Below are 13,601 nucleotides of genomic sequence, written 5' to 3'. Positions count from 1 at the left end.
CAGGCAATGCAACGGATAAGGATATAAACAAACACGTCGTCGCTGCGTGTTCGTGGAGTACAGTCAACTCCTGACATTCTGAAGCTATACTAGTAAACACATGCTTCAACCGTGACGTTCATTTTCGTCGTGATCTTTGCAGTGAATACAGTAATAATGTGTATTCGTAAGTTACGAAACTTGAACATATGCGTATGTCACTAGAAATTATTTTATACTGCAAGAAATTCTTTCAGTACCACATGACGTTATTGGTGTATGATGTAGTACAAGATATTCCTATTATCTGATATTTTTTCGTGTTTCATTAGGATATTGCATGTCGTTCATCACTGAAAACCCACTAATTTTGTATGTACTTTTCTAGAAATTTCCTAAAATGTAGATTATTTAATTCATTAAGTTGGCACTGAAAAACATGATAGGCTACACAAATCCATGCTAAACGTCGAGTTAATATCTTCATAATTTTCAGATTTTGATGGTACTGGTTCTTTTTGATTACCAGTGGCGTAGCATGAAATTTTGAGCAGGGGAAGCTAACTCAAGTTGTCTTTCATGCAATATGAGAAAATGTATTACAAAAATACAGTCTTAAAATAAATAGTAGTCAATTTCAAGTCAGCAGTCGAAGATTGGTTGGAACATCGTAAGTAACACCAATAAGGCATGACCTCAAATGAGACGTAATAAAATACGATTTCACGGTTTACACATATCTCTTAACAAATAGACATGTATACGTATAACATTAGCTCACTCCCTGTCATACTTAGAGAAATCACAATATTAGTATCATTACTTAAGTATGCGTCTGTCTTTTGGTTGTGTCCTTCATTGACAGCAAGGGAGTCGGTCATTTGTTTTTTAAATCACACTTTTGTTCGTAAGTCAGTCTTGATAATACAATTGTCCTAAAAACTTCAAGTAAATTAGTGTCAGGAACTATTATTTCGCTCATTATTTATTATATCAGCCACAATGCACACTAACACTTCAACTGAACACAACTGACGAATAGGGATAACTCGGAAACTACTTATTTTAAATGTTAAAGCTAGCTTCTTGCGAGCCTTGCGACTAGGGTAGTTTAAAAGGGATGGAAAATCTGCGGGGTGGATTACACAGAAGAAACCGGTCTGCTTGGAAGCTGGTGTGTGCAGGATTCTTGTTTACTGCTGCATCACAAATCATCCTGAGCTGCCGCATCACAATATTTAACACGTAAATATAAATTCTATTAAAATTAATAAATAATTTTGTCTATAAACTGCAGGTTTATTATGAAATTATTATTAACTGGGGAAACTAAGCTTTTTAGCTTACATTGACGCTACGCCACTGTTGATTACGTTCAACACACTTTTTGTGCCTTTTGGTATTGCAGTATCTTTCAGTGCACTGTTTTTGTCACAATTTATATGTAATGTTGTCTATATTGATAGTGAAAATACAGGGACATCATTTTATTTTTACTAACTTTTCTGATATTAACCTGCCTATACCTTTGAATCAACGGTCGCTAACCCTTTCCATGACTGGAGTTCGATGGCGTAATATACAAACAAATCACTTTACTAGGTATAGGAGGGAAGAAAAGTAATTCATCCATTTACGTAAACTAGGAAATATCAAGCTTCTGAGTTTGATAATTTTCATTAGGTTTTTTTTTAATCAAAATACAGTACAGTATTAACAATGAGTGTTTTTACTCACGAACTGAGCTATCCATGCGGACGTATTCATTATGCAGTGTATGTTAGAGTGTCTATAGCACATTAGCGTACACTGTAGAGAATGAAGTTAAATTGAAAAATAATCATATTATGGATATTTAAACACATTTCTCAAAATGGTGGCGGTTCATTTCGATTAATGTATGTAATTCCAATTACCAGTTTCGTCCTTTGTACTAGTAGGCCTAACTCATGTTGAAATAATTCTGTACCTACTCTATAAAAGAGTACCTTACGTACTGTAAATTCAATCTTCACTTCTGCTCGATCCGAAAAGATAAAATTACTCAGACATTCTATCTACTGTCCGTCCAAGTGATTATGTCGCAGGATCGTAGAAAGGAGGGAAATCACGTGACAGTTAATTACTTAACGAGGCCTGTTATTTAAGTTATTTTAAACAGTTGTATGGGTATAATATTATGTATATGTCCAATTCCTAACAGAAATTAATGTTCTCAGAAAAGAGCTAAGACAGCCCAGCCACTAGCCTTTACCGAGAGGCGAAGAGAAGCTGGTGGGGAAAACCGGAATGCGACGTAGGCAAATGGACGACAGTACCTTTGCGAAAATGATGCAATATTGAAAGCTCTTTCGTCATTAGAAAACGCGAACATATTTTTGGAACGTACTGTGACGGTAAGGCTACTATGACTTGGATCTGTGTGGAAGACAGTTGAACTTCATTCGTAGAAGGGGTGGGAGTGAAGTACATTCAAAAACTCAGGTACAATAAAAATTGAAGTAAAAATAAAATGATGTCCCTGTATTAGTTCAAATATCCTCAACTATGCCCTGCAATATTACACGCTTCAGCGTCTTACCTAAGGCATTTTACCTCTGCAAAGAACCTTCAATCAGCCACAAAGATGTAGTTATTTAAATAATACGACTAGTAAGAGCAGTGATCGATAAGACTACTCACTATAATTGCGTCCCGGTTTTGACTTTCTAGAGAAAGAGGGCAGAAGATGCGTAACTATTTTGTATATCAAGGTACTTATACCTGCGCTGTGACGTCACATATACTTCGAATGAGGCAACTTCATTCTAGTTTATACTGGGTGTTCAGTTCAAAATGTGTGTTGGCTCGCTGTATGCCGTCATGTGGCTAGTTGACGAGCCTAGAGAATTCAATCTTCCTACACTTCCGCAGCTCAGGTGTATAATCTAAGAGACAGAGAAGTTGGCTAGCAAGTACGGCGTTCATTCTGAAGAGTACGTGCCGATACGTACGGTAACGCCGGTAGTGGCAGGAATGTGAACTCTTTGGAAATACGTACTGTCGGGATATGTGGAGAGGGTTAAGACGATTACTTACGTATTTGTTGACATTAACTTCGACGGTCAACATGGACACGGAGCATTTGATTTGTGTTGTGGAATGTTACCGTACGCAACCGATGATAACAAATACCCTGCGTACGACTTGCCCGCGCAAAACACAGTTCGAAGGAGGTTATGGTAGCACACAGACCGTACAGACCGCCATCTGTTGCTACGACGTTCAAGTTATACCGTACACGTTCTCAAGTTCAGATTGAAGAACGCCTTAAATAATAGGCAACTTCTCTAACATATAAGCTGAAACTCGCTTCAAATCGGTGACCCAACAACAGTGACGTCATGACACACTTTGAAATGAACACCCAGTAGGTAGCTGGAATACGAAGCCTTATTATTATTATTATTATTATTATTATTATTATTATTATTATTATTATTATTCATTATTATTCATCATTATTATTATTATTATTATTATTATTATTATTATTATTATTCACAGGGATATTTTGATGCACTGAGAATAGAGAAGCTGGAAAGCAACATAAGCGTGACATTGCTGTGTCCAGGCCCCGTGTTCAGCAATTTCTTGGCTGAGAGTTTCACAGACAGAACAGGAGAAGTAAGTTGCCGTCTGCAGTAATACAAGAACCACTTTCTGAGCTTAAGTCTACGCAGACATACAGCATTTTTATTAAAATTATTACCATTGCTCATTTCATCTTCCATAACCAAGTCATTGCGATGAAGATGAAACATATCACACGATTCGCAACAATTTAGTACTTCATCATGTTGCGAATATTTCTATTTATAAACTAGTATTATCCTGAACTTTCACTGACCCAAGATAATTTCGTTATAACCTCAAATCCCATCTTAGTGGGGGTTTTCTTTTCTGTTCAATACGATTGGACTTAGTTCAGCAGAAATTAAATAATAAATTACGAAAATAAAGACAGATAATTATTGTTCCTGTAAGTAAAGTTACGAGTGAACTTTAATTTAAGAATAGGCAGAAAAAAGTCTGTATTAATATTTCACGTAGAATAATTATGCGCATAATGCTATAATGCACTGTTGGAGCTTATAAGTTCAATTGTAGGTTATAGCTATCATTTCCAGATGTCACGTTTCTTTAAGCTTTAATAACACAATTTCAGACTTTTCCAATCTGTATGAATTGAATTCGTGGAGTTGTTTCCAACCGTCCTTTTGTTTCTCAGTATCAAAATAATAAATAATAATAATCCGTGGCGCTACAGCCCGTGAAGGGCCTAGACCGACCAGCCGGCTGCTGGCCTCATGCCCACATGCCGAAGCAGAGATGGACGGTCATCCAACCAGAATGGAGGTATCGTGTGGTTAGCACGATGATTCCCCCAGCAGTTATATCTGGTATTCGCAACCGGATTTCGCTACCTATCGTAGCTCCCCAAGTGCATCACGATGCTGGGTCCCATACACTGGCCGAAATTTCATGAGAAAATTTCTTCCCCCATGAGGACTCGAACCAGCGCGCATTCCGTAACGCGAGTCCTAGGCGGGATGCCTTAGACCGCGACGCCACGGCGCGGGACTCAGTAACAAAATAGACTATGTTTTTTTTTAAGTGAAACATTTACGCTCGAGGCCCAATTGAATACAACTTTACGAAAATTTCAACATCTGACGACACTTGCCCCCATGAGAATGTTTTCTTGTGAGTGATTTTTTGAACTGAATGTCTCCAACTCAGTGTTTAGTCTTCGTTCAGTTCTAAGAATCGCTCAGTTTTACAGTTCACGTGCTCCTTCTTACTTGCATGTCCGAACCGGGCTTTATAATCCTCCATTGATTCATTCAATTGTCATTTTATCGGATATGATGTAAGCACTCGAAGTCCAATTTCCGTTCCACAAAATCCTTTAATTTTTTCTATTAATATACCTAGATCGATTGTTGTTGTTTTCTAATGCCAGGCGTTTGACAATAAAGTCATTTGACCTCTTGCACTCCAATATTTTTCAAAGATTTTATCATGACCAGCCACTGAAGCACAGATTTTGAGGTGTTCCGAATCCATTTCTTGGTTTGAGTTGCACAATGGACAGTTAGGGGACTGATATATTCCAATTCTATGCAGGTGTTTGGCCAAATAATCATGGCCTGTTGCCAGTCTAAATGCAGCTACAGACGATTTTCGTGGTAAATCGGGAATTAACTGTGGATTTTGATGCAGAGAGTTCCATTTTTTCCCTTGGGATTGTGTTATCAAATTTTGTTTGTTGAAGTCTAAGTATGTAGATTTAATAAATCTTTTCACAGAGTAATACGTAGATTTAGTAACAGGTCTGTAAGTAGCAGTGCTGCCCTTCTTTGCTAAAGCATCCGCATTCTCGTTTCCCAGGAGTCCACAATGGGATGGTATCCATTGGTATACAATTCTTTTATTGAGTGATATTAATTGAGAGAGCATTTTAGTTATTTCTGCTGTTTGAGATGAAGGTGTGTGTTTAGAGACTATTGATAGAATAGCTGCTTTGGAGTCTGACAATATAACTGCATTCCTAAATTTACTGATGTGGCATAGAAGATTCCTGAGACTTTCACTTATTGCAATGATTTCACCATCAAAACTTGTTGTTCCATACCCAAGAGATCTATAAAGTGAGAAGAGACAGCACGTAACACCTGCACCGGCACCTTGTTCTCTGGAGATCAAGGATCGATTGTAATACGAGTTATACGTCGAAAATCAGATCCAGATCAAATTTTAGCTACCTATTTAGACTCAGCCTTGTTTCTTTGCTACAAAACTAAATACTGATTTTGTTACAGAAATTTGGGCAGTCTGTAGAAACGACTGACAGGCGGATGACCACAGAGAGGTGCGGGTACCTGTGCGCTGTTGCCATAGCTAACAAGCTGGAAGAGGCGTGGATGGCTCTTTCCCCCATTATTCCACTTTATTATGTTTTCGTCTATTACCCCAATATCAGATCTCTGTAAGTATAATTCATTCATAATTTTCTGCCCAAGGACAGGACTTTCACCGCAATCCCAGCATTCTCTAATCTTTCCACTTTTCCGCCTTACTCTTAGTCTCCGCATATGATCCATATACCTTAATGCTATCATCTGATATCTTGTGCCCAAACATTTCTCCCGTTCACAATTTCTTCCAATGCATACTTCAGTAGGCAATTTCTTCTCAGCCAATGACCCAACCAATTTATTTTTCTCTCCCTGATTCAGTTTCAGCATTATTCTTTCTTCACCCACTCTTTCCAACACGGCTTCAATTCTTTCCGTCTGTCCATTTCACGTGTTCCATTTTTCTTCCGACAACCATGATCTTCGTCTTGTTTGCAGTTATCTTCATCACATACTGTTCACAGCTGTGATTTAGCTCCAGTAGCATATCCCATAGTATCATCTCTTCTTCTACTAACAACGCCATATCATCAGGAAATCTTATGCACTTTACTTTTAATATAATGCATTCTTTAGGCTTCCACTGTGAATATGTTCATAAAACACTTTTGAGTATTGCACCATGTCCTGAAACTTAACATTTAGGCTACAATGTTTGGGAACTATATACAGGTTTCATCATCAGGGCAAATAAGTAGGCCATAACTAGGGGCATGTTTCACAAAGAGGACTTAGCACCAGGGATCATAATTACCTGTGGCACCGTTAGGGAAATACTGGATATCTTCGAACGGGTCCAACAGTCAATAGCACGACATTGTAATGCCTGTATTGATGCTGGTGGAAACAGTTTCTGTAATGAGTAACTTACTGGTAGGCCTATTTGAGTTGTGATATCGTTAAAATGAATACTGTATGTATGGTATTCATTAATTGAAACTTTATCATGAAATAACGTAAGTTTTGGGTTATTATTCTGCAATGATACTTAGAGTGGTTAGCACACACGTAACGTTCTGCAATTATTAGTAAAGGAGACGTTTCCGGACACCGTTTCCAATATAAAAGTTGTTAATAATGATCTTTTCTATCATACCTAAAACTTAAGTAACAGAATCATCCTGTATATTTAATGCACTGACCGGCACAAAAAGTGAAACACTTCAATTTTCTATCGATAATCATACCTACTGAAAATATTTTCATTAAACAATAATATATCGATATTTTACCGACAACCAATTAACAATTCAAATGTTTTCTACTTGCAAATATACAGCCATTTGTATGAATATCTTAACAAAAAAAAAAAAAAAAAAATTGAAGTGCTTCGCTTTTTGTGCGAGTGACAGTATATTGTATGACGTTTTAATACTCTGCAATATATGTAACACATTTTTGTTTTATATTCCAGTTTCCTACGCTACTTGGGAGCTCGATTCTTCCTAAAGATGAGAGACAGCAAAATAAGAATGGAAATAAGAAATGTGTGACAGATATTACAATCTTCTGGGTTCTAGTCAAAGCACTGAATATTTGAAGTGCCATACGAATGCAGTGATGTACGAGTATAAATTGCAAGAAACTGACATCAATGCAGGATTTTCGGATGTAACAGCATCACCACCACAAAGCTACAACGACCTATAAAAATTCTTAGGCTTACTGTTATCATGAAGACGAGAAAAAGACTGTCACTGTTAGACATCAGATATACAAAGTTATGTATTTTCTAAACGAATAGACATTTGTGAGCTTGAAATCATTGAGAGTGAAGCAATCTAATTAATTTTTATATTGCTTATTTATGCCTTTTTGGAATAAGTATCTTTTATTGTTATTCTTTGTTATTACTTTTTGATTAAACAATATTTTAAGTATTATTCTTAAGAAAAGTGATATTTAGAAAAAGATGTGGCATTAATCAAAGTGACATGACATGTATTTTTCAGACCTTATATCCGAAAAAGTATCCCAGCGGTCAATTGTACAAAGTATTGCCCGGCATTTGAATATATTTTATTATTGTATAACATAACTACTTTCTAATAGGCATTCAACCCGTTATTATAATTCTTCATGAGATTTCGAATGATTTACGTCTTTAATTTTTTTCAGAGATCTATCTCAGAACTATTGCAATAATCAGAAAAAAAAACAATATTTCAATAAATATCATTGTGTATATTATATCGTCTAACTCATACATGGGCATAATTTTCGGTTACATGAGGCACTCGATTTGAAATAGTTTGTTTACTAGGAGAGGAGACTGCAGAGTAGGATGGGAAATATAAACTGCTGTGACCTGCGTCACCTTATCGTAATCGCTAAGGCGGTCAGTGGCGAATTATTAGGAAAGCGCTTGGTTAACGTGAGAGACTCGAAAACTTTTATTCAATTTGGCAAATTAATTCGGCAGCTTTAATCATAAACCTCTTTACTGTTTCTCCGTCGTTGAATTGATTTAAATCACAGGCGAGAAATTGCTTAACTAGCCAATAATATTCCATCACGTTGTATACGTTTATTTTCTTGAATATTCTGGCGTTTTTCAAGATTACTTAATAGATTTACACGTTCTCGACCTAAAATAATTTCAGAAAATCATATTTCGTTTTCTACGCACATTTGATACATTTTTTTTTTATAAATTTCTTTTGGAAATAATACGTACAAACAACATTTAATTTCTCGTAGGCTACCTTTTGATGCAGCGTGTTTGAGGTATAGTGTCGTATTTAGTATACTATACAAATGTTAAGATCATACATTTTCTTCGGAATAGTACAAAAAATAACATTTAATTTGTCTCACCTTCTAATTCAGCATGTTCTTTATGACATAAGGAGTAATGTCGTTGTATATTAAATTTATTAATGCCTAATAGGATTTTCGAGGATAACATACATCATATGTTCTCCCCTTCTAAACAGCAAAAGAACTCTTCTCCCATTTCTCATGAAATAACCGTTTTCTAACGCGTACACACTGCTTTGATAATGCCATTACGCCACCACTGATATTGCTTATGAAACTGATATATTACCTGCCCACGCCTAGGAGCTAAGTGAGGGAGGAACGGGGACTGTGAAGATGATGTCACTCAGAGCGATAAGCTCTGTGAAGGTCAGTGAGGCACAAATTCTCAAGTGAGGCACGATGCCCATCTCTGGTCTAACTGAAGAAAATCATGACGTCCCTATAGATTCTGCTGTTGATAAAAGAAACTACTTCTCTGTTGATAACAGAAGCTTCTTCTCTGTCTTGAGAAATATCTGATGTCCAAGAAATAAACACAACACAATGAAGCCTAAAATATTATGATGAAACAATTATAGCATCACGTTTAAATAGAGAAGTTCTAGAAGGCACACGATATCAATCTTTACACAAAACAGACCAAACAGCGGCCATGTAAATTATCACCGCCAATAAGCTAATCATTTTATTATTTCTGCAATGCGAATTCAATTCAAAAGCGACTGTGTTCTACTGTTTGACGACTCAGATGAAAAACATCTCAGTAAGTAATAAAGGATAGGGGAATTTTGTGCTGATTGCCATTTTAATAGTTTAGGATGTACTGTAACATGAAAACGACCTATTTTTTATTTTTTATTTATTTTTTTATTTTATTGGGTTATTTTACGACGCTGTATCAACATCTAGGTTATTTAACGTCTGAATAAAATGAAGGTGATAATGCCGGTGAAATGAGTCCGGGGTCCAGCACCGAAAGTTATCCAGCATTTGCTCGTATGGGTTGAGGGGAAAACCCCGGAAAAAACCTCAACCAGGTAACTTGCCCCGACCGGGATTCGAACCCGGGCCACCTGGTTTCGCGGCCAGACGCGCTGACCGTTACTCCACAGGTGTGGACAAAACGACCTAAGGTGAGATATTTTGGGGAAAACTATAATGTATACATTTTTCATGTATTTATGCAAATAATATCCTTTTAGACAAAAAATTTTTATATACCAACTAAATTAAAATTTACAATAACAGATTTCATATATTCAACTACGAAGTTCTGTTCCTTTGGACTGAGAAAGACTGCCGGCGTTCTGTCGTAGAATTTTGATGTGACTTTGTTCTGCTTGAGGACAGAAGTAATACTCGATCGGAGATCCGAAGGGGGACTATTTTACTTGGAATATGTATGTTACTTCTCCTGGCATCATGTATACAGATATTGGAGACTAATGTAGCAAAAAAATATAACCGTTTTAAGGTAGGCACCATATTTTTATATTACGGCGGTTATATTACTTACACGTAACCCCCAAACTGGAGGACCACACCTGACGTCGGTTAGCGGGTTAGCCGGGAGGGTTGTCAGACAACTCCACCGACTCCATCCCCTCTTCACCACTGGGGACATCATGGCTGAAATAGCATTTCCTACATTTTTTATGGAACAGTTATACAGCTGTAATTCGGTCCCCAGAGCCTCGTTTGTTAAAAACAGGTTGCACCACGGGAAGGTGAGGATGGGATTAGAGTAGGAGAGGTTATGGAATGCACTTCACTACTCCTTGCAACCCAATTAAGAAAAAGATAAATCTTCGAATAAGTAAAGAAAATCTAATTAATTGATTAAATGTTGATCTTACTCGTGTTAATTATGCAAGCATGTGTGGCTTACAGCTGTTTCGGTGCTACTTGACACCATCCTGAGAGCCTACTAGATCTCGGCGCTATCTCAACTTCGCTGCCTGTTGTGTGAGTGCGTTCCTGTGATGACGAGTTGTGTCAAATAGTGTGTGTGTTCTGAAATTGATCTGTGTGTTGAGAATTTGATTAGGGTGTGTTTTAGTGTGTCTGTATATTTCATATTTCATTCACATTCATACAGACACACTAAAACACACCCTAATCAAATTCTCAACACACAGATCAATTTCAGAACACACACACTATTTGACACAACTCTTCATCACACGAACGCACCCACACAACAGGCAGCGAAGTTGAGATAGCGCCGAGATCTAGTAGGATCTGAGGATGGTGTCAAGTAGCACCGAAACAGCTGTAAGCAACACATGCTTACATAATTAACACGAGTAAGATCGTCATTTAATCAATTATTTATATTCAAGTCTTAAAAGTAGTGTACTGAAGTTTCAACATGGAAAACCTAATTCATAAAACTAACGCTACAGAAGCAACAGAAATAGAATATTATCTGGACCTGGCTAATGATACCAAATGTGACACTCCAAAAGATGTTCTAAAATTGCTAGTATTGGAAACTATTCATAGTGGATTCGTATTTTCACTAATGGATCCCAATCCCAACTGTCCAATCAAAACGGAGCTGGTGCTATAGGTCACATTTTATAATTGTATAAATCCTTAGATTATGGAGCTACAAATTTTGCTGTAGAAATTGAAGCCATTAATTCGACACGTCGAAATTTATTGTACCGAATCTCCTATTTTCAAAAAGCAGCTATTACTGCTGTAACAACCAATGTCATCTACAAGTAAAATAATAATAATAATAATAATAATAATAATAATAATAATAATAACAACAATAATAATAATAAAACTAAAACCAATTGTTGGAAAATTATACACCATTTAGCGACATGAGGCCGAGGATTCGCCGTGGATTACCTGACATTTGCCTTAGAGTTGAGGAAAATCTTGGAAAAAACCCAACCAAGTAATCACTCCAAACGGGAATCGAACTCACGACCGAGCTCAACCACAGAACATTAGGCAAACACCTTTGTCGACTGAGCTACACCGAAGACTGCCACTGACTTATACAATTTTAAATTACATGAAACAAAAGCAAAAGTTGTTTTCACTGATGTCCGTCACCAGTAATACAGTATAAAATAATAATAATAATAATAATAATAATAATAATAATAATCATAATAATAATAATAATAATAATAATAATAATAAAATAATTCATGGCGTGTCAGCCCATAGAGGGCCAGGACCAAACAGACGGCTGCTGGCATCACGTTCACATGCCTCAGCAGGGGTGAACGATCATCCAACCATTATATTATGTACCTCTATCGTAGCTCACCAAATTCATCACGACGCTGGGCGATATTTCACGACAGGCCTCCTTCCGCGGAGCGAATACCAGCGAATATCGAATTTCGCCATACTCGACAAACCTGAATCGAACATAACGCCTGTAATGCACAACGCTAGTGTCTATTAATTTAGCCGTTGAGAGCATAAGTGTGTAAGTCAAAAATGGGTAATGAGGGTTAAAATAAACATTCTGTAAAATTCAGTGCAAAGTAGCAATTAATATTGAATTTATTTAAACTATTAGTAGTCAGTGGATAGCGCGAAGGACATATTAATTGCTACTTTGCACTGTATTTTACAGAATTTTTACTTTAAACCTCATTACCCAATTTTGACTTACACTACTTCTGCTCTGAACGGCTCAATTTGTGGTAATTGATGTCCGATCCGGCAGTCGACCAGATTCGTCGGCACCAGGGACATCTCGGTTCCAGTGCGTTACCACTGAACTATCTCCTTCGATTGTGAAGTCAGTTCAATACAAATTGTAACTCTATTTCGCTTTACTACTAAATTGTAATTATTTGAATGTCCTGTACCATCGACATTTTACATAAGTGAGCATGGGTTCCCTATCTCAAAATACCTCTCCAAGACACCTCTACGTTCAATGAAAAATTGTGTTGTTCATTAACACCCTGTATAAGAAAAATAGCCGATTTCTTTGTCCTCGTTTTGTTGTGTATCGCCATTTATGAAATGTCTGAACTTGTAGCCTTCTTCTTCCTAAGATGAGATACGGCTTAATAAGAAGGAAGAATCAATATTTCTCCTTTGCTACTAGATATAAATTTAAACGTTTATGTTGGAGTGACAACAACACAGAAATGGATTGCGACGCAGAGATAATCTACGTCTGTATAGATTATTTCACAATATTGTACGAGCGACTGCGAAGTAGCACAACATCGTGAAGCAGTTCGTATTTCCACCATGTTGAAAACATGTTTGTTGCTAATGTTTACAGCTATTTGCTTCTCACGGGTAAAGCACGACATTCCTTTGAACATTTCAACAAAAATTATTTCTGCAATGAGAAGTCAATTCAAAAGCGACTGTGTTCTACTATTTGACGACTCTGATGAAAAACATCTTAGTAAGTAGGCCTAATGTATTTAAAAAGTACTGAAAATGCAGGTAGGTCCAGACTAAGGGAGAACAATAAAGAATGTTAACATGCTGTACATGTACCTCTGATTGAGGTTCTGGCTGATGAGTACATCTATTATCAGACAGTACACTCGCTTGACGATATGTGTCAGATGAAGAACAATTGTTTGTATGCATCTGAAGTCTGATTAGTGTAATACAGACGTGGACAAATTATTAACAAAATTGATGATTTTTATGATAATTCTGTTTACAAAATTTGACTTTTCAATTTAGACTACAGTTGACAATTTTGCATATTTCTATCATTACATTAGACAGAAATATGAAAAAATTTCAACTGTAGTTTAAAGTGAAGAGTTAAATTTTGTAAAAATATATAATAAAAATCTTCAATTTTGTTAATAATTTGTAAATTAGCAAAAATGTCAACTACAGTCTAAATTGAAGAGTCAAATTTTGTAAAACTATAAAATAAAA

At 36.5% G+C, this 13,601-nt stretch overlaps 1 protein-coding gene across 3 annotated transcripts in view; it reads left to right on the top strand.

Annotated features, from left to right (window-relative positions):
* Positions 1 to 7,822, top strand: part of LOC138704594 (dehydrogenase/reductase SDR family member 7-like) — a 51,644-nt gene extending 43,822 nt beyond the window's left edge. For all 3 annotated transcript variants that reach the window (XM_069832662.1, XM_069832663.1, XM_069832661.1), the window contains exons 6-8: positions 3,526 to 3,645; positions 5,844 to 6,010; positions 7,354 to 7,822. In XM_069832662.1, the coding sequence (XP_069688763.1) occupies positions 3,526 to 3,645; positions 5,844 to 6,010; positions 7,354 to 7,432 (366 nt within the window). In that variant the 3' untranslated portion in view covers positions 7,433 to 7,822. The remainder of the gene's footprint in view (positions 1 to 3,525; positions 3,646 to 5,843; positions 6,011 to 7,353) is intronic.
* Positions 7,823 to 13,601: the final 5,779 nt, after the last annotated feature.

The sequence above is a fragment of the Periplaneta americana genome, chromosome 8, assembly GCF_040183065.1.
Source record: "Periplaneta americana isolate PAMFEO1 chromosome 8, P.americana_PAMFEO1_priV1, whole genome shotgun sequence".
NCBI classification, from domain to species: Eukaryota; Metazoa; Arthropoda; class Insecta; order Blattodea; family Blattidae; genus Periplaneta; species Periplaneta americana.
Note: the sequence above shows the minus strand (reverse complement) of the source record. Positions and strands in the feature narration are given on the sequence as shown.